At 66.7% G+C, this 17,728-nt stretch overlaps 11 protein-coding genes across 11 annotated transcripts; 5 read left to right on the top strand and 6 right to left on the bottom strand.

Annotated features, from left to right (window-relative positions):
- Positions 1-28: 28 nt before the first annotated feature.
- Positions 29-946, bottom strand: MICPUCDRAFT_58146 (uncharacterized protein; the record flags this gene model as incomplete). The annotated part of the gene is made up of 1 exon (XM_003058483.1): positions 29-946. One exon carries the CDS (start codon positions 944-946, stop codon positions 29-31), a length of 918 nt encoding a protein of 305 aa, XP_003058529.1.
- A 294-nt stretch (positions 947-1,240) lies between these two features.
- MICPUCDRAFT_33561 (uncharacterized protein) lies at positions 1,241-2,165 on the top strand (the record flags this gene model as incomplete). Its single annotated transcript, XM_003058848.1, has 1 exon — positions 1,241-2,165. A coding segment is annotated over exon 1 (876 nt), but the record flags the coding sequence as incomplete, so codon positions are not given.
- MICPUCDRAFT_39827 (uncharacterized protein) lies at positions 2,165-4,189 on the bottom strand (the record flags this gene model as incomplete). The annotated part of the gene is made up of 3 exons (XM_003058482.1): positions 2,165-2,593; positions 2,773-3,979; positions 4,101-4,189. The coding sequence occupies 3 exons, from the start codon at positions 4,187-4,189 to the stop codon at positions 2,165-2,167; spliced, it is 1,725 nt and encodes a 574-aa protein (XP_003058528.1).
- A 217-nt stretch (positions 4,190-4,406) lies between these two features.
- Positions 4,407-5,301, bottom strand: MICPUCDRAFT_68226 (uncharacterized protein; the record flags this gene model as incomplete). The annotated part of the gene is made up of 1 exon (XM_003058481.1): positions 4,407-5,301. The coding sequence occupies exon 1, from the start codon at positions 5,286-5,288 to the stop codon at positions 4,407-4,409; it is 882 nt and encodes a 293-aa protein (XP_003058527.1). The 5' UTR covers positions 5,289-5,301.
- A 172-nt stretch (positions 5,302-5,473) lies between these two features.
- On the bottom strand, positions 5,474-7,217 carry MICPUCDRAFT_68225 (uncharacterized protein; the record flags this gene model as incomplete). Its single annotated transcript, XM_003058480.1, has 2 exons — positions 5,474-6,556; positions 6,729-7,217. 2 exons carry the CDS (start codon positions 7,215-7,217, stop codon positions 5,474-5,476), a joined length of 1,572 nt encoding a protein of 523 aa, XP_003058526.1.
- Positions 7,218-7,344: 127 nt separating this feature from the next.
- On the bottom strand, positions 7,345-8,166 carry MICPUCDRAFT_17183 (uncharacterized protein; the record flags this gene model as incomplete). Its single annotated transcript, XM_003058479.1, has 2 exons — positions 7,345-7,983; positions 8,143-8,166. The coding sequence occupies 2 exons, from the start codon at positions 8,164-8,166 to the stop codon at positions 7,345-7,347; spliced, it is 663 nt and encodes a 220-aa protein (XP_003058525.1).
- A 152-nt stretch (positions 8,167-8,318) lies between these two features.
- MICPUCDRAFT_58140 (uncharacterized protein) lies at positions 8,319-8,673 on the top strand (the record flags this gene model as incomplete). Its single annotated transcript, XM_003058847.1, has 2 exons — positions 8,319-8,459; positions 8,596-8,673. 2 exons carry the CDS (start codon positions 8,319-8,321, stop codon positions 8,671-8,673), a joined length of 219 nt encoding a protein of 72 aa, XP_003058893.1.
- Positions 8,674-10,064: 1,391 nt separating this feature from the next.
- On the top strand, positions 10,065-11,469 carry MICPUCDRAFT_44315 (uncharacterized protein; the record flags this gene model as incomplete). Its single annotated transcript, XM_003058846.1, has 3 exons — positions 10,065-10,109; positions 10,329-11,392; positions 11,430-11,469. The coding sequence occupies 3 exons, from the start codon at positions 10,065-10,067 to the stop codon at positions 11,467-11,469; spliced, it is 1,149 nt and encodes a 382-aa protein (XP_003058892.1).
- Positions 11,470-11,849: 380 nt separating this feature from the next.
- MICPUCDRAFT_58137 (uncharacterized protein) lies at positions 11,850-12,146 on the bottom strand (the record flags this gene model as incomplete). Its single annotated transcript, XM_003058478.1, has 1 exon — positions 11,850-12,146. One exon carries the CDS (start codon positions 12,144-12,146, stop codon positions 11,850-11,852), a length of 297 nt encoding a protein of 98 aa, XP_003058524.1.
- Positions 12,147-12,276: 130 nt separating this feature from the next.
- On the top strand, positions 12,277-13,299 carry MICPUCDRAFT_47329 (uncharacterized protein; the record flags this gene model as incomplete). The annotated part of the gene is made up of 1 exon (XM_003058845.1): positions 12,277-13,299. The coding sequence occupies one exon, from the start codon at positions 12,277-12,279 to the stop codon at positions 13,237-13,239; it is 963 nt and encodes a 320-aa protein (XP_003058891.1). The 3' UTR covers positions 13,240-13,299.
- Positions 13,300-14,501: 1,202 nt separating this feature from the next.
- Positions 14,502-17,720, top strand: MICPUCDRAFT_44314 (uncharacterized protein; the record flags this gene model as incomplete). The annotated part of the gene is given in 4 exon segments (XM_003058844.1): positions 14,502-15,288; positions 15,394-16,367; positions 16,626-17,008; positions 17,024-17,720. The coding sequence occupies 4 exon segments, from the start codon at positions 14,502-14,504 to the stop codon at positions 17,718-17,720; spliced, it is 2,841 nt and encodes a 946-aa protein (XP_003058890.1).
- Positions 17,721-17,728: the final 8 nt, after the last annotated feature.

Raw genomic sequence — 17,728 nt, 5'->3', positions numbered from 1 at the left:
AACCGTTCTTCGCTGCGTGGGTACTGTGTCATCCCAGCGCGCCGCTGTCCCAGTCCCCACGATCCCTCCTCTCCCTCCACTCCCTCTCTCGTCTCTGTTCTTCGTCGCTCGTCTCTTCCGCGTCGTCGACGATCGCCCACGACGTCCCCCACGGCACGGGGGTGTACCACGCCGTGATCGACGGCTTCAGCGTCCCGCCCAAGCGGTAGTTGAAGAATATCTCCTCGCCCGGGTCGATGTCCCTCGTCGCGATGAACGCGACCCCGGACGTGGGGTAGCTCGGCGGCACCCCGACCTCGATACCGGTCCCGCCGTCGACGTACCACGGCGTCGTCGTCATCGGGTTCACGATCGCGCGCGCGGCGCGACGCGTCTCCTCCCCGGCGTCCTCCCAGTCCACGCGCACGGCCTCCACGTTCGGCATCGTCCCCGCCGGGGGATGGTTCGCCAGCGCCGCGGTCGCCCACCCGGCGCAGACCCCGCGGTCGTGCAGCTCCCGCAGCGTCCTCGCGTGCGTCGCTCCGTCGACGTACCCGCCGCCTTCGAGGTTCAGGAGGTACCGCCCGTCCTCGCCCGCGGCGGGCTGCGGGATGATCACCCCCGCGTCGTCGCACCCGGCATCGACCGGGGGCGCGGGGGGGTGGAACACGCCCGCGTAGAGCGCGACGACGTCGCCTCTTCGCATCGCGCGCGCGTCGAATCGCGCGTGGATGCCCAAGCCCGCGTTCGGTATCGACGACGCGCGCACCTCCGTCGGGGGTCGTCGGTCCGCGCTCGCGCCGGCGGAGACGCGCGAAATCTCCGCGCGCAACAGCGCGGTCGCCGCGCGCGTGACGCTCGCTTTCGCTTCCCTGGGAGAGAGCTTTAAGAGCGCGCCGGCGATCTCGTTGCACGTCGGCGTGATCCCGAGCGCCGATCGCGCGGCGCTCTTCAGCCACGCTCGCATGTCCGTCCGTCCCTCGATCGGTTCTGTTTTGGCGCGAGTCCGCCGATCTCGAGTCTCCTATCCTCCGCTCCGCGTCGTCGTTTCGCGCGAGGTGCGCGTCTGGTCTCTGGTGAGCGTCCGCGCGGACGCGTCGATGGTCGCAGCCCGAAGGCTGCGGGGGTCGTGCGCACCTCCCGTTAAGGGCGGCGAGGAGTGACGCGAACCCCGCGGAGATACGATCTGTTGGCGACATCTGATCATTTTCGTCGTCGTCGCGCGGACGAACTCGACCGATCCGATCGGCACAATTTAGGGCACCGCCGGCTGCGTCGCCGTCCCTCGTCCCACGGGAGGTTCGCTCGCCATGGCGCCGAAGGATCCGGACGTGCTCTTGTGCATAAACAATCGGCAGTTCATCCTCGAGGCGCTGAAGGAGGAGGACATCCGGATCGACCTTCGAGGGCCTTTCGACGCGAGGGAGGTGGCGTATCGATTCGGCCCGAAGGACGGCGTGTGCGAGGTCTCGCTGGGAAAGACGCGCGTGCTCGCGGTGACGTCCGCGAAGCTCGAGCCTCCCGGCGGCGGGCGCTCGAACGAGGGCTCGGTCACGATCAACGTCGAGTTCTCGCCGATGGCGAGCCCGAACTTCGAGCCCGGGCGCCCGGGCGAGGAAGCGAGCGAGCTCGCGGTCGTCCTGGAGCGCGCGATCCGCGAGACGGGCGCGGTGGACGTCGAGTCTCTGTGCGTCCTCGCCGGGCGACGCGTGTGGAACATTCGCGTGGACGTGCACGTCCTCGACGCGTGCGGGAACATCGCGGGCGCGGCGTCGCTCGCGGCGAACGCGTCGCTGCTGTCGTTTCGACGCCCGGAAGCGACGGTGGACCCCTCCACGCAGCTCGTCACGGTGCATCCCGCGGACGCGCGAGAGCCGATCCCGCTCGCGCTGCATCACCTCCCGATCGCGGTGAAATTCGGGTTCTTCGCCGAGCACGAAGGTTTATTAATCGTGGATCCGCTCGTGGACGAGGAGGCGGTCATGGCGTCGTCCCTCATCGTCGTCTTAAACGCGCACGGGGAGCTGTGCGCGGTGCAAAAAGGCGGCGGCGTCGGCGTGCCCGCGAACGAGATCATGCGTTGCGTGCGGATCGCGGATAAGATGACGAAAGAGCTCACGACGCAGCTCCGGGAGGAGCACAAGAAGTGGGAGGGCGAGAGAGATAAAAGACGCGTCAGGAGACATTACGGCGCGGAGGCGGCGGCGAGCTTGGGCGACTTTGGGTTACCCGGGAGGAAAGACCATCTGACGACGAAGACGGAGGACGACGGCGGCGACGACGTCATGGAGGTGGAGGAGGACGACAGCGACAGCGACAGCGACGAGGACGAGGACGTGGACGCGAGAGAGGCGCACGCGCCCGTGGGAGTGTTAGCCCCGACGGGGTCGGACGAGGACGAGTCCGAGTCCGAGGAGGAGGAAGACGACGAGTCCGAGGAGGAGGAGGAGGAGGAGGAGGAGGTCGTCGACGCGAAGAAGCGAGGGGGGAAGAAAGGGAAGGCGGCGACGGACGACGGCGACGACGGCGGCGACGACGACGTGCTCGGGATGTTCGACGTCGCGGCGAAGAAGACCACCGCGAAGACGAAACCGAAGCGGACGAAGTTGAAGTCCTGGGACGACCTTCCCGGGGACGGCGACGACCTCGCGGCGGCGATCACGGCGAAGGTTTCGTCGAAAAAGAAGAAAAAGGAGAAGAAGACCGGAGCGGCGAACGGCTAGTTAGTCTGTTGTTACAACATGGAGACGTAGCGCGTCTCGCGCTACGCGCGACACCGTCGGTCGATCACACCCGCGCCGCCGCCGGCTCGCGGTCGCCCTGCTCCGGCGTCGTCACTCTCTCTCTCTCCGCCCCGCCCCCCCTCGCCGCGAGCGTGCTCGCCACCTTCTCGAACGTGGACGCGATCGCCGGGACGATCGTCTCCCCGCGCTTGAACAGCGTGGATATGTGCCCGCCGTTCACCTCCACCCGCTCGCACTCCCCTCGCGGGTCCGTCAGCCCGCGCAACACCGCGTGGAGCTCGTCCGAGTGCGACCCCACGAACCGGTCTTTCCTCGCGGTGACTTGCGTCACCGCGTCCAGCATCGGCATCTCCACGCCGTGCGATCTCTGCCCTTGCTCCATGAGCCGGATCATCGTCGACATGGACAGGCAGTCCATCGTGTCCGCGAGCGCAGCCTCCGTCGGCGTCAGCGGCAGCCCCTTTTCGTTCGCGTGGATGACCGGTTTCGACTTCTCGCCGACGTCGAGCGACGCCGCGACGACGGCTTTGATCTCGTCCGCGACGGCGTCCTCCGCCTCGCTCAGGACGTTCCACGCGATCCTGTTGTGTAACACCCCAGTCAGGAACGACGTCGCGGACGATGTCGCGACGACCGGGCACGACCCGACGCCGGTATCGCAGTTCCCCGCGGCGATCACCGCGGCGACGTTTGCGACGCTGCCGCCCAGGGACACGCCGGTCATGACGACTTTGGCCCCCGGGTACGCCGCGTTGGCCCACGCCGCGATGCCCGCGGCTTCCATGATGCCGCCGCACACTTGCGTTATGAACGCGCTGACGGACGTGAGGAGATGTAAGTACTGCCCGGGGGGTTTCCTTTTGCCGTAGTACGGGAACATCGGGATGCACGACGCGACGTCGTGCTTCAGGAGGTCCTTCGCGAGCTGTTTTCGATACCAAAAGTACTGGTCCCCGGTCGTCGGGAGGTGTATCGCGATTTTCGATGGCGGCTTCTTCCCCGTGCGCCAGATGAACAGCATGTTCCCGACCTTGCTCTCCTCGGGCATGTACTTCGCACCCGGGGAGTCGAATTCCGCTTCCCTGTACAGCGGGTATCCGGGCGCGTCCGCGGAGGGCTGGAGGCACCCGGCTAAGATCGGCACGTCGACGAAGTCCGCGTCCCAACGCAGCGTTATCGGCTTCACGGGCTCGCCTGTCGTCACGGACGCGATACATTCCTCGTAAATCTTCGCCGCCGCGTGCATGTCGCCGTACCTGATGAAGACGAGCGGACATGGTGCGGGAGGTCAGCGGTCGAGCGCGAGGAGGAAGAAAATCGCGGGAACTTCCTCAGATAAATGTCGAACGATTCGCGCGGCGCGAGGGAGGGACGCACCCTTGGTGGAAGAACCGGCGGTGGCTCCCGCGCTTTTCCCCGCCGACGCTCTTCGACATCTTGGCGTACCAGTCATCGAGGTACGCCATGACGCTCCTCGGCGACGCGCCGGGGCGAACGTGAGCTGTGACGGGCGGCGAACGCGAGCCGCGTCAATCGCCCATTTTGCGTCACTTGCGCGTGTGGTGACGATCGATTTGCGATTATCGATCGATGACGTTTCGGACGGCGATTTTCGTGCGCAGACGCGAGACGGCGGACCCGACCCGTTACTGTTCGTACAACAACTTAGCTAGGCAACATCATCTACTTCCCTCCCGCGGCCGCCCATTCGACGTATGCGCGCCCGATCGCGTCGCACATCTCCCCCATCGCCTTCTCCGTCGGCTTTCTGAACGCCTTCTTCATAGACTTCTCGATCTTGTGGAGCGGCACGAATTTAAAAGCTCTCGGCACGGAGACTCGCACCGCGACGTCCACGCTCGCGCGCGCGACGCCCTTCGCCGGGTCTAAAACCACCGTCGTGACCGTCCGCTCGGATGTGTACGCGGCGTTGATCCACTTGATAACCCCCGGGGGCGAGCCGTTTATCTCGCCCTTGAGCTGCTCGATCTGTATCGTCACAGCGCCGTCGTCGTTCGGGGACGTCCGCGGTTCGTGAATGCGAAACGTGCTCACCGGGTTCAGCTTGCACTCCGGTCCTATGAAGAACAGCCTCCCGCCGAACCCGGGGGCGACAACCTTCCACGTGTTTGGCTCCGCGAGTTCCTCCGGGTCGCCCTCGCCGCCGGTCAAGATCGCTCGCGTCGCCGCCTCGGACGACGCGAACGCGGCGAGCGTCGCGCTCGTCGTCGTCGCCTCCGCCGCGCGCGCGCGCTCGTCCTCGCTCGCGTCCGGGAACAGCGTCCGCTCGCCGGTCACGACCATCGCCATCACCGCGTCTCGGCACGGGTTCTCGACGTCGCACTTCAGGGACTCGGCGTCGACGTCCGTGTCCGCGGGGGCGGCTTCCACCGCGTTCCGTCGAACGCCCTTTCGACGGCCTTCCATCATGGTAAATCTATAGCCGCGCGAGAGCGCGGGGGGAGCGACGCGCGCGGAAGCGACGCGGTCCCGCGAGACCGATCGCGTCGACGCGGGCGCGGACCGCGCCATCGCGCACGCGGAGAGAGTCGTCATCGACGCCATCGACGACGTATCGCGGCGAGTTGTGGCGGCGACGGAAGCTTTGACCTAAAGGTCGCGCGCTTTATTAAACGGGCGCTTTCAGTTCTGTGCGGTTGGATTTCCGTGGCCGCGACGCGTTCGCGGCGCGAGACGCGCCTCCCATCGGAATACGCTATCGTTCACGATCGATCCTAACCTAAAGCGACTCAACGCGCGCGCCCTCTCCCGCCACCTCTGCCCCCTCGCCCGCGCCCGCCGCCTCTCCCCCCGCGTCCGCCGCGTCCGCCGCCCGGCCTCGGCGTCGCGCCCCGCCCCGGTTTCCACTCGCCTCCCAACCCCCCGGCGCGCGGACGCTCGTCGTCGTCGTCGTCGTCCGCGGCGTACGAGCCCCACCCGCGTGGGCGCGCTTTCTTACCACCACCAGCGACCGAGGCGTCGCCCGAGTTGGGCTTCCACTCGCCGCCGTACGACTCGCGCTCGTCGTCCGTCTCGTCGTCCGCCTCTCCCCCTCCTCCGCCGCCAGCTGTGCGTCCGCCGTCGTCCTCCGCCTTCTCCGGGATCGCGAGCGAGAGCAACCCGCGCGCGAAGTCTCTGACGCCCGCGCCCGTGCTCGTGCTCGCCATGTCCACGATACCTCGTGCGCGCTTCGACAGCCTGAGCTCCTCTCGGATGAGGAACGCCCTCCGCGCGAGGTCGCCGGGTTTCACCAGGTCCGTCTTGTTCAGGACGACTTGGTACGACACGCCGCCGTATTTGCTCAGAAACGCGAGCATCTCTCGGTCGGGGGCTTTCAACCCGTGCCTCGCGTCGATGACGACGTACACGCGCTTTAAGTTCGCGCGTCCGGTGAGGTACTTGTCGATGAGGCGGTTCCACGCGTCCACGCGGTCGGGCGCCGCGAACGCGAAGCCGTACCCCGGCATGTCCACGATGCGCAATCGGCGGCTCACGTCGTAGAAATTCAGCGACTGCGTCTTCCCGGGGACGTCCGACGAGCGCGCCGCGGCGCTCAACGTGATCGCGTTGATGAGCGAGCTCTTCCCGACGTTCGATCTTCCCGCGAAGGCGACCTCTGGGACGTCGTCCGGCGGCGGGAGCGAATCCTCGTTCGTCGCCGCGTGCGTGAAGGTACACGCGGGCTTGCCGCCGTTCAGACCGAGGAGGCGCCGGTCCTCCGGGGATATGTCCTGGTAGAACGGATACCGCCGCGTGATCTTCGTGTCCTCGTTCCTGTTGCGCAGCTTGCGCGCTACGCGCCCCGCCTGCGACGGCGTCGTGCACAGCTCTTCCTGTGTTTTTGGGGAGAAGGAGACGGGGAGGTCAGCTCGTCGTCGGATGCCGCGGCGTTGAACGAAAAGAACGAACGAACGAACGCGTGAAATTACCCTAGAACCTGCGCGTCGTGGTCAGATGAACGAACGAACGCGCGAGTATCGGAATCGAATCGCGCGCGAGACGCACCCTCTTGATCCGACCCATGATCTGGTCATCGATCGGCAGCGCGCGGAACTTCGCGCGGTTGCTCATCCCCTCGCCGCCGTCCACGAGCTCGTTCAGGAGCGAGTCGATTCGCAGCTCGCTCATGTCCAGGTCTTCGCGCAGCGGCTTCGACCCGGGCTCCGTCTCCTTCGGCGGCAGGCGCCCCGCGTCCGGGCCGAACCTCGACCGCGTGCTCTTCGCGACGTACCCCGTCGGCCCGCCCTTCTTCTTTTTCTTCGCCGCCTTGCCTTTGTCCTTCTTCCTGGACGCCGACGACGACGACGCGGCGCGAATTTGCTTTCCCGTGACCGCGGACGACGGCTCGACGCCCCAGCGCGTGGACGACGGCGCGCCGACGCACGGGACGCGAACGATCGCCCGGCGACTCGTCTCCCTGAGCGCGTTCGGGACCGTCCGCGCGAACATCCCGCCGAGTTTACCCAGCAGCCGCATCGCGCCGAGGGACGCCATGCTCGGAACGTTGTGGCGGCTACTGCCGAAAAAGCGCACTGATGAGTTGCTTTACTTTCGCTCTAACAGCGCGCCTTCGGTCACAAGATATGTCTAAGTCACCCCCCCACCCCCACGTTCGGACTAATCAATCCAGCTTCAAGTCCTGGTACTCCTTCCTCAGCCCGTCCTTGTTGATGATCCAGATCTCGACGCTGTCGCCGGTGTAGATGTCTCTCTCCCCCGCGGTGGCGAAGCAATCCTTCACGAGGTCCACGGCTTCGGATTCGCTCAGCGGCGTCGCGGACGACTGCGCCGGGAGCACGAGCGGGGAGACCGTCTTGAGCTGGTTATCCAGCACGGGCATGATCAACCCTTGCCCGGACCCTTGACAGCTGTAGTTCGTCCTCTCGTACGACCCCACGGCGTCGTACGTGAACACCGCGCCCTTGCCTTCCTTGTCCAAACCCGCGACGATGTTAAACGTGTAGTACGGGAAAAAACGGCGGTAGTACAGCGTGTTCGACAGCATCTGCGCGAAGGAGACGCAGCCCATCTCTTTGTTGTTCTGGAACTCGTACGACACGCACCGCGCCTTGAGCGTCTTCTTCAGCGTGACCGCGTCCGCCATGAACCCGGCGGACGCCATGACGCACTTCTCGGTCATTTTTTCGATCTTTTTGTAGTCCCTCGTGAGGACGGAGTACCCCGTGGACATGCGCGTGTCCGCGGCGCAGACGACGTAGTCCTCGCCCGCGACCGCGAGGACGGTCCCCCCGTTGTTGTCCTGTGATGTTTACGCGTGGATGGAGGGCGTCAGGGCTGGGGTCGAGGCGCACCGCGCGAGATCGGCGACGGTCCGATCGGCCCGTCGACGGAGCGAAGAGGATGAGGTTGGATGGGAAGAGGAGGAGGCGGGATCGCGAGATCTCGCGAGGGGACGCACGTATGGGCTCCAGTTCTGTCGCATGTGCGGCCCACCCGCGTCCGAGGGCATGACGCTCTCGTCGTACACGAATTTAGCAGGCATCCTGACTCGCGTCGCTCGGCTCGATCTGGCGTCAACCCTATTTCGTTTGAACAAGTCTAACACGGTGCGGTGCGGTGGTCGGTCACCGACTGATGAAGGCGATCCGACTCGAGCGCGTCGCCGACCGCGCGGGGCACAACGACGCGCGCGAGGCACACACCATGGGCGTCATCGACACGATCAAATCCGAGATCGCACACCAGTTCAGCGACGCGAACCGGGAGAGCACGGTGGTACGTTCGCGTCCGCGCCCGACGCGTCCGAGCGACGCCCCGACTAGAAAGACACGCCGCCCACCAAATCGCGAGCTCGCCTCTCGTTCCTCCCGCGGTCGCTGACCCTCCCGCCCTTCTCCCCTCGTCGACGCAGACCTTCCTCCGATCCGCCGGGCTCTTCGTGACGGCGATCGTGTTCATGCGGAACTTCGGGGACGCGATGGCGATCTAGACGGGACGGCGCGGAGCGACGTCCGAGATCGTCGGGAGGAACTAGCTAGGGTAGCACTGCACCCTCCTGTCGATCCGAGAGAGCACAATCGTTCGTCGCGTTCAATCGCTATCGCTACCGTAATCCCCGAGCAAGCCTCCGAGCAGCCCGCCGCCGCCGCCGCCGTCGTCGTCCCTCTTCGCCTCCGTCGCTTCCGTCTTCTCGGGCTTCTTCTCGTCGGGGTCTGCGTCGTCCGTCTCCGTCGACGGCGGAGGCTTCTCGGAGGCGCCGTAATCCCCGAGCAACCCTCCGAGCAGCCCACCGCCGTCGTCGCCGCCGTCGTCGTCGTCGTCGTCGTCGTCGTCGTCCCTCTTCGCCTCCGTCGCTTCCGCCTTCTCGGGCTTCTTCTCGCCGGGGTCTGCGTCGTCAGTCTCCGTCGACGGCGGCGGCTTCTCGCCACCGCCGCCGCCCTTCGACGTCACCTTGAACCGCGCCAACGCCGGGTTCGGCTTCTTCTTCTTCTTCTTCTTCACGACGACGATCCCCGCTGGCTTACACAGCACCGCGTCCTCTTTCTCCCTCCCAGTCGACGCCCCCCCGACCCCGGGCCCGCCGGACCCCCCCGCGCCGCCGCTCGCGATGACTCTCTCCAACCGCCGCGTCTTCTCCGCGACCTCCGCGGCGAGCTTTTGCTTCGCGAACTCGCTCGTCTCGTACGTCTTCCGTTTCATCATGTTCTCCAGCGTGCCCGTGTTCTTCGGGCACTCGGACTGGTGGTGATCTTCGCCGCATATCCGGCACTTGAACGCGACCGACGAGCACTCCCTCGCCATGTGCCCTTTGTTCCCGCACCTGTGGCACACCTCGCTGTACTTGGCGAGCATCTTGTCCTTCGCCGTCAACTGTTTCTGCCCGCAGAACTTCGCGACGTGTCCGCCCATGCCGCACTTGGTGCATATCCGCGGCTGCGGGCAGTTCCGCGCGATGTGCCCGGGCATCCCGCATCGGTGGCACGCGCCCTCGTACGACAGCGCGACGTTCTTGGACATGATCGATCGATCTGTCGTCGAGTCGCGTGATTCAGATTAACGACGCCGCCTTCCGAACGCGCCCGCGTTCGCCCCCCGCGCCGGGTTCGCCCCGCGCCTCGACGCCGCGACGGATCACGCCCACGCCGCGCGCGGTGACGTCCGTCGCGGGTCGCGCGTCGACGACGACGTGCGCTGCGCGTCGCCGAAGTGCGCGAAAGGGCGCGTGCTGAGGGGAAAAAAGAGTCGCGTTTTCGACCTGCCGATCTCCCTCTTCGCCCTTCCGGCTGGCTTGGCCGTATCCGCTCGCCGCGGCGCGCGCGAGCGGTCATATCCACCCGCACGCTCGGCGACGGCGCGACAGCCGCGGCCACACCGCTCGAAATGCTCGACATCAACCTCTTCAGAGAGGACAAGGGCGGCAACCCGGTGCGCGAGCTCGCGATCCGCGTCGTCGCGCGCGCGGCGTCTCTCGTCCTCCGAAATGGCGGCTCCTCCGGAACGCGTCCGTCGATCGGTCGCGTCGCGACCGCGACCGCGACCGCGACCGCGACCGCGGGCAGCGTCTTCGCGCCCCTACGCGCGTTCCCGCCGTGAACCGCCACTGACTCCCCCCCGCCCCTTCCCCGCGCTCGCTCACATCGACAGGAGCTCGTCCGCGAGTCCCAGCGACGACGCTTCGCGCGCGTCGAGGACGTGGACGATGTCATCGCCCTGGACGCGAAGTGGAGGGACGCGCGGTGGGAGCTCGACAACATCAACCAGGAGTTCAACAAGGCGAACAAGGAGGTGAGCAAGAAGAAGAAAGCGGGCGAGGACGCGGACGACGCGATCACGTTCGTGAAGACGCTCATCGAGAAGCGCGCCGCGCTCGAGGAGGACGAGAAGCGATGCGAGGCGGAGGTGAACGCGCTCCTCGTGAAGATCGGTAACCTCGTGCACGACTCCGTGCCCGTGAGCGACGACGAGGCGAACAACGCGGTGTACCGCACGTTCGGTCTGGACACGAAGCGAACGGAGGAGAACTTGCCGAACCACGTGGACCTGATCGCGATGCTGGACATCGCGGACACCGAACGCGGGACGGACGTCGCGGGCGGACGCGGGTACTTTCTCAAGGGCGCGGGCGTGTTGCTGAACCAGGCGCTGATTAACTACGCGCTGACGTTCTTAGCCGGAAGGGGGCACACCCCGCTCGCGACGCCGTTCTTCATGCGCAAGGATCGCATGGCCGAGTGCGCGCAGCTCGCGGACTTTGACGAACAGCTGTACAAAGTCTCATCGGGCGAGGACAGCGAGGACAAGTACCTCATCGCGACGTCGGAGCAGACGTGCTGCTCGTACCTCAGGAAGCGGTGGATCCAACCCAAGGAGCTCCCGATGCGATTCGCGGGGTACTCCACGTGCTTCCGCAAAGAAGCGGGCTCGCACGGGCGCGACACGCTCGGCATCTTCCGCGTGCACCAGTTTGAAAAAGTGGAGCAGTTCATCGCGGTGTCCCCCGACGGGGACGAGTCCTGGAAGGAGATGGAACGCCTCATCGGGAACAGCGAGGCGTTTTACCAGTCCCTCGGGATCCCGTACAACGTCGTGAACATCGTGTCCGGGGAGTTGAACGACGCCGCGGCGAAGAAGTACGACCTCGAGGCGTGGTTCCCCTCGAGCAAGACGTTCCGCGAGCTCGTGTCGTGCTCCAACTGCCTCGACTTTCAGTCGCGTCGGCTGGAAGTCCGCTGCGGCGCCGCGCAGAAGGGCCCGGAGAAGAAGAAGTCGTACGTCCACCTCCTGAACAGCACGCTGACCGCGACGGAGCGGTCGCTGTGCTGCATCCTGGAGAACTGGCAGACGCCGACCGGGTTCGTCGTCCCGCCCGCGTTGAGGCCGTGGACGATGGGCGTGGAGTTCGTCCCCTTCGTCAGGACGCTGGACAAGAAGGGACGGCTCGTGGACGTGACGCCGCCGCCGCCGCCGCTGTTCCCGGCCGGGGACGACGCGATGGAGACCGCGACGTCGGAGCAGGGGAAGACCGCGGCGGAGATGATCGCGGCGCTGAACCTCGGGGCGTAGAGGCGAGGCGGAGGCGGGCGAGAGAGGGTTGACTAGTAGTCGGATCGGAAGGTCTAAAGTCGTGGGGTATTACAACAGCAAGCGGCTCGATCGTCGCGCGCGTCACCGCCGCTCCTTCGCCTCGACGAGCTCCGCGGTGAACGCCTCGAACTCTTTCGAGTTCTCTACCATGCACGCGTGCATGGCGACGAACTCCTTCACGCACTTGCTCCCCCTTTCCTCCGCGTCCGCGCTCATGAAACAGCCGAGCGCGCCCGCGAACGCCTCCCCGCACGCGCTGTTCTTCAGGTCCGCGACGCACGGGCACTCCATCGCCGCCTTGATCGCGTCCTCGGTCGTTCCAGCGGCGCCGTCGCCTCGCGCGATCGCTTCCGCGATCGCTTCTCCCGCTGCCGCCATCGAGACGCGTGCTCGCGCGTTCGCGTCTGAGCGCGCGCTCGCCGCCAACACTGCAAAATCTTCGAGATCTCCACCTGCACCTGACGACGGTTCGATCGCCGCCGCCGCCATCATAATATAGCCGCGCGAGATGGCGCGCTCCAAGTCCACCCCGAAAGCGAAATCCACGCCGAAAGCGCGCACGCAGCCGGCGAGGAAGTCCTCGCGGATATCTGCCGCGGAAAAAGAGAAGATCGCGGCCATGGAAGCGGACGCGCTCGCGCAGACGAAGGCGTGGTTCGAAGAGATGGGCAAAGAGATGCAGGCCGCCGACGATCTGGAGGCGGCGAACGAGTTCGCGAAGATGGTCGAGGAGAGAGAGGCCAAGACCGGACTCGTGTGCGTGATGCTCGAGCAAGTCGAGGAGGACTCCGACTCCGACTCCGACGCCGACTCGGACCTCGACGAGGACGAGGACTTCGACGACGACGAGGACGCGGACTTCGACGCGGCGGAGGACGACGGCTCGGACGACGAGGACGATTCCTCCGACGAGGAGTGGCGCGTCGACGACTTCGGCCTGAAAGGCAAGCTCGCGCACGCGCTGAAGGTGTTCGTCCCCCCCGCCGCCGCGGAGGCGCTCGAGACCGCGCAGCTCACGATGACGATGGCGGAGGCGGTGCCGGGCGTCGGCGTGAAGATCGCGGAGAAGCTCGTCGCCGGCGCGGAGAGCGCCGACGAGGCGAGCGACGCGCAGTTCGCTGACGCCTTCGCGGCGACCGTCGCGATGGGGGAGGTCGACGCGCGAGCGACGTGGGCGGCGGACAAGAGAGAGGCGCAGAAGCTACTGAGCCGCTTGGGCGCGGTGTGGGCCAGGGTGCTCGCCGCCGCGCCGGACGACGCGAAGAAGCCGGGGAAGAAGGACGTCGGGTTCGCTCGGCTCGAGCCGGACAGCCGCGCGGACATGAGGGAGCACCTCCAACGTCTGAGGGAGAAGTGGGGGGACGAGAAGGACGAGAACGGCGACGCGCTCGGTCTCGCCTTCGATCACACCGAGGGTGCCAAGGCGAAGACGAAGACGGCGACGGCGGGGAAGAAGCGACCGAGGAAGTAGACGACGCGCGGCCCGCGCGCGTAGCAAACCACTGCAACCATCTTCAGACTTTCAACACGCAAAAAAAAAACCCGACCGAAGGATGAAAACGCTTGCCCTCCTTCCTCGATCTCGTCACACCCGCCGGAGGGGCGCATCCCTTCCCTTCCGGCGCGATGGGGTTCGTCATCCCGGGAATCGAGGCGCTCGAGTTCAACCTCGCTCCGACCGCGAGCGGGGACGTCGTCGCGCAGGTCGAGTTCGTCGACGCGGGGGAAAGGGGATCGGGGGAGGCGACGATGGCGAAAGCCCATCCGTACCCGCTCCCGCCGCTGCCGTCGCCGCCGCCGACGCGCGAGACGATCGAGGCGACGCACGCTCGGCCGATATCCGAGGCGTACTTCGCCGCGCTCGCGTCCAAGGCGGCGGCGAAGCTCGCGTCCTCGACGGATCTGCTGCGCGCGAGCTCGCGCGGGGCGACGCAGACGCATCGCCCGTCCGCGCCTCGGCACCGCGTCGTGCCGATCCTCCCTAGACTCGACCCGTCCAAGATCGCGCTCGACGGCGCCATCTCGGGTCCCGCGATTCTCGACGCGTCATCGCCGCGGTCGACGGCGCGGAATGTGGGGTGGAAGGAAGAGGCGCGCGTGCACGCGGGAGACAGCGCGTCGTCCTCGTCCATGGCGCGCGCGCCCGGCGACGCGGGCGACTTCGTGCGCGGGTCGCTGTCCAACGCGCCGTTCACCCCGGGAGGCGCGGGGTGGAACGAGCGCGCGGCGGCGGCTGCGGAGGCGCGCGAGCGCGAGGCGAGACGCGCGAGTAAGCGCTGGCTCGAGGAGTACGAGCGCGGGATCTACGCGGGGACGCCCCCGGGGTTCGACCCGTCGCCGTGGACAGACGACGCCAGCGTTTTACCGGCGACGGACGCGGACGCGGACGCGACCGCTTCGCTCGGCGACGCGTTGGACGCGATGTCGATCGACGCCTCCGCCGCGACGACGCGATCGGGAAGGGAGGACGCGCCGATGACGTACGACGACCTTCTCATGGGCGCGCTGCGAACCGCGGTGGTCGACGAGAGCGACGAGAGCGACGAGAGCGACGAGAGCGACGACGACGCGGCGGCGGCGGCGGCGGCGACCGCGCCCGAACCCGACGCGTCCCCGGAGGCTGAGCTCGAGGCGCTTCTTAAATCGCTCTCCACGTCCTCGAGCTCGCGCGCCGCGGCGAAGCGCGCGGCGATGCGAGGCGAGAATGGCGCGGGAGAGGACGAGTGGGCGGTCATGGCGCGCCTCCCGGACGTCGACGCCGCGTTCGCCGCGGAGGTGCCGCACCCGGCGCGGACGTTCCCGTTCGCGTTGGATTCGTTCCAAAAAGAAGCCGCGTACAGGCTCGAGCGCAACGAGTGCGTGTTCGTCGCCGCGCACACGTCCGCGGGGAAGACCGTCGTCGCGGAGTACGCGTTCGCGCTCGCGTCGAAGCACTGCACGCGGGCGATTTACACGTCGCCGATTAAGACGATCTCGAACCAAAAGTTTCGCGACTTCACGAAGGACGGGTTCGACGTCGGCTTACTCACCGGGGACGTCTCGATCCGACCGGAAGCGCCGTGTCTGATCATGACGACGGAGATCCTTCGCAGCATGCTGTACCGAGGCGCGGACCTCATCAGGGATGTGGAGTGGGTCATTTTCGACGAGGTGCACTACGTGAACGACGCTGAAAGAGGCGTGGTCTGGGAGGAAGTCATCATCATGCTCCCCGAGCACGTCGGCTTGGTCTTGCTCTCCGCGACCGTGCCGAACGTGTGGGAGTTCGCGGACTGGGTCGGACGCACGAAACGGAAGAAGGTGTACGTCACCGGCACGACGCGTCGGCCGGTGCCGCTGGAGCATATGCTCTACTTCGGAGGCGACTCCGAGGAGGATTTCTACAAGGTCGGCGAACGCGAGGCGTTCCTCCCGGCAGGGTACAAAAAAGCCGCGGACGCGCTGAATAAGAGCAAGAAAAAACCACCAGGCGGCGCGGGCGCGGCCCCGCAAGGCGGACCAGGCGCGGTCGCCGCCGCCGGTCGAGGCGGTGGTCGCGGCGGGTTCGGTCGCGGCGCGGGCAACGCCGGGAACAAGCACCCCGGACGCGGGGGGAACACGGGGAGCGTCTTCGGCGGCGCGCAAGGCGCGCGCGGGAGAGACAAGTCCGTGTGGACGGAGCTGATCAGGAACTTGGAACGACGCGATCTCCTCCCGATGGTCGTCTTCGCGTTCAGTAAGCGGCGGTGCGACACGATGGTCGACTCGCTCACGGGGTTGGATCTCACCGGGGGCGCGGAGAAACACGAGATTCACGTGTTCTGCGAGCGCTGCCTCTCGAGACTGTCGCCGCCGGATCGTAAGCTCCCGCAGGTGCTTCGCGTCCGGGAGTTGCTGAGGCGCGGCCTGGGCGTGCACCACGCCGGCCTTCTGCCGATCGTGAAGGAGATCGTCGAGATGTTATTCTGCCGAGGGCTTTTGAAAGTTCTGTTCTCCACGGAGACGTTCGCGATGGGCGTGAACGCCCCGGCGCGGTCGGTGTGTTTCCAAGATTTACGGAAACACGACGGGAGCGAATTCCGAGGGATACTCCCGGGGGAGTACACGCAGATGGCCGGCCGAGCGGGTCGACGCGGGTTAGACCCCGTCGGGACCGTGATCATCGCGGCGTGGGACAACTTCCCGACCGAGTCTGTAGTTCGTAACTTACTCGCCGGCAAGGCGACGAAGCTCCAGTCGCAGTTCCGGTTAACGTTCGGGATGATCCTGAACCTGATGCGCGTGGAGGATCTGCGCGTGGAGGATATGCTCGCGCGGTCGTTCGCGGAGTTCCACGCGCAGCGCGGGGTGATGGATAAGAGAGCCGGTCTGGCCCTCGACGTCGCGGCGTTGAAGCGCGTGAACCACCTCGCCGCGGAGGAAGAAGCGTCGGACATCGTCGGATGGGCCGCCGCGGAGGCGCACGAGCACGCGAGCGCGGCGGTGAGGCACGCCGCGGCGGAGGTTAGAGCAGCGGTGCTGACGAGCAAAGGCGGGATCGCCGCGATGACCGCGGGGCGGGTGTTGTTGATCGCCGGCGGCGGCGGGGACATCGACAAGCACGGGGCGTTGTTGCGAATCGTGAGCACGTCGACCGCGGGCGCGCGAGGCGCCGTCGCGTCGGAGGAAGCCGCGGGGAAAACGTACGTCGTTTTAGTGCCGTGTCCGGAAGGACACCCGGCGCTCACGGACGAGGAAAAAGCGGAGGAGGCGGCGGCGGCGAGGGCGGAGGAAGAGGAAGAAAGGAAGCCGTCGGAGCCGATGATGATGATCCGAAAGGGCAAACGCGACGACGACGACGACGACGACGACGTGTTCGGAGGAGGCGGGTACGGCAAGAAAGGGGGCAAACGCGGCGGCGGCGGAAGCGAAGACGCTCGAATAGAAGGCCCGATGCCGCCGTCGCTGCCGTGGCGGCTCTCGTCCGCGGGCATGGACTACCTCGTCCGCGCGGTCCCGTTCGACTCCGTCCTCGCCATCACGGAAGCGAAAATACCCGTGGAACAAGGCGCGTTGCTCGAGGCGCCGACGGATGGCTCCTCGCCGCCGCCCGCCGCCGCCGCCGCCGCCGCGCGCGCGCTGTCCGCGCTCGAGAAGACGCTATCGAACGGTTCACCCGCCGCGCTTCACCCGGTGAAAGACCTGAAACTCGCGGACGTCGCCGCGGTGGAGCTTTGCCACGAGCACTCGCGCCTCGTGTCTCGGCTCCCGCCGTTGCCGCCGTCCGTCGCGCCGAGGCTCAGGGCGTGGCACGCGCTTCTCGACGCGCGGCGCGAGCTGCAGAAACGCGTGGACGACGCGGAGTACAACCTCAGCGACGCGAACCTCCAGCAGATGCCGGACTTCGAGACCAGGGTCCAAGTGTTACAAACCATGGGGTACCTCGACGAGGATCGCACGGTGACGCTGAAGGGACGCGTCGCGTGCGAGATCGCCACCGGGGACGAGCTCGTGGGCACGGAGATCATCTTCGACGGCGTCTTACGCGACCTCCCACCAGAAGAAGCCGTCGCCGTCCTCGCCGCGCTCGTGTTCCAGGAGAAGAACGCGTCCGCGCCGGAGCTTCACGGGTCGCTCCTGGAAGCGTGCGAGCGCTCGAAGGAGCTCGCGTTTCTCGCCGGGGAGGAGCAGCTCAAGAAAGGCCTCGCGATCGCCCCTGATGAATACGTCACGACGACGCTTCGTTTCGGACTCACCGAGGTCGTCAACGAGTGGGCGAAAGGAACGCTGTTCTCGGACATCTGCACGATCACGGACGTCCAGGAAGGGAGCATCGTACGAACGATCGTGCGCCTGGACGAGATGTGCAGGGACGTTCGAAACGCGGCTCGAATAATGGGCGACTCGGCGTTGTACGAGAAAATGGAGCAAGCGTCCGCGGCGATCAAGCGGGATATCGTCTTCAGCGCGTCCCTGTACGTCGCGGGGGCGTGAGCGGGAGA

This window comes from Micromonas pusilla, assembly GCF_000151265.4.
Source record: "Micromonas pusilla CCMP1545 genomic scaffold MICPUCscaffold_5, whole genome shotgun sequence".
In the NCBI taxonomy this organism is placed as follows: domain Eukaryota; kingdom Viridiplantae; phylum Chlorophyta; class Mamiellophyceae; order Mamiellales; family Mamiellaceae; genus Micromonas; species Micromonas pusilla.
This window is presented reverse-complemented; position numbering and strand designations above follow the sequence as displayed.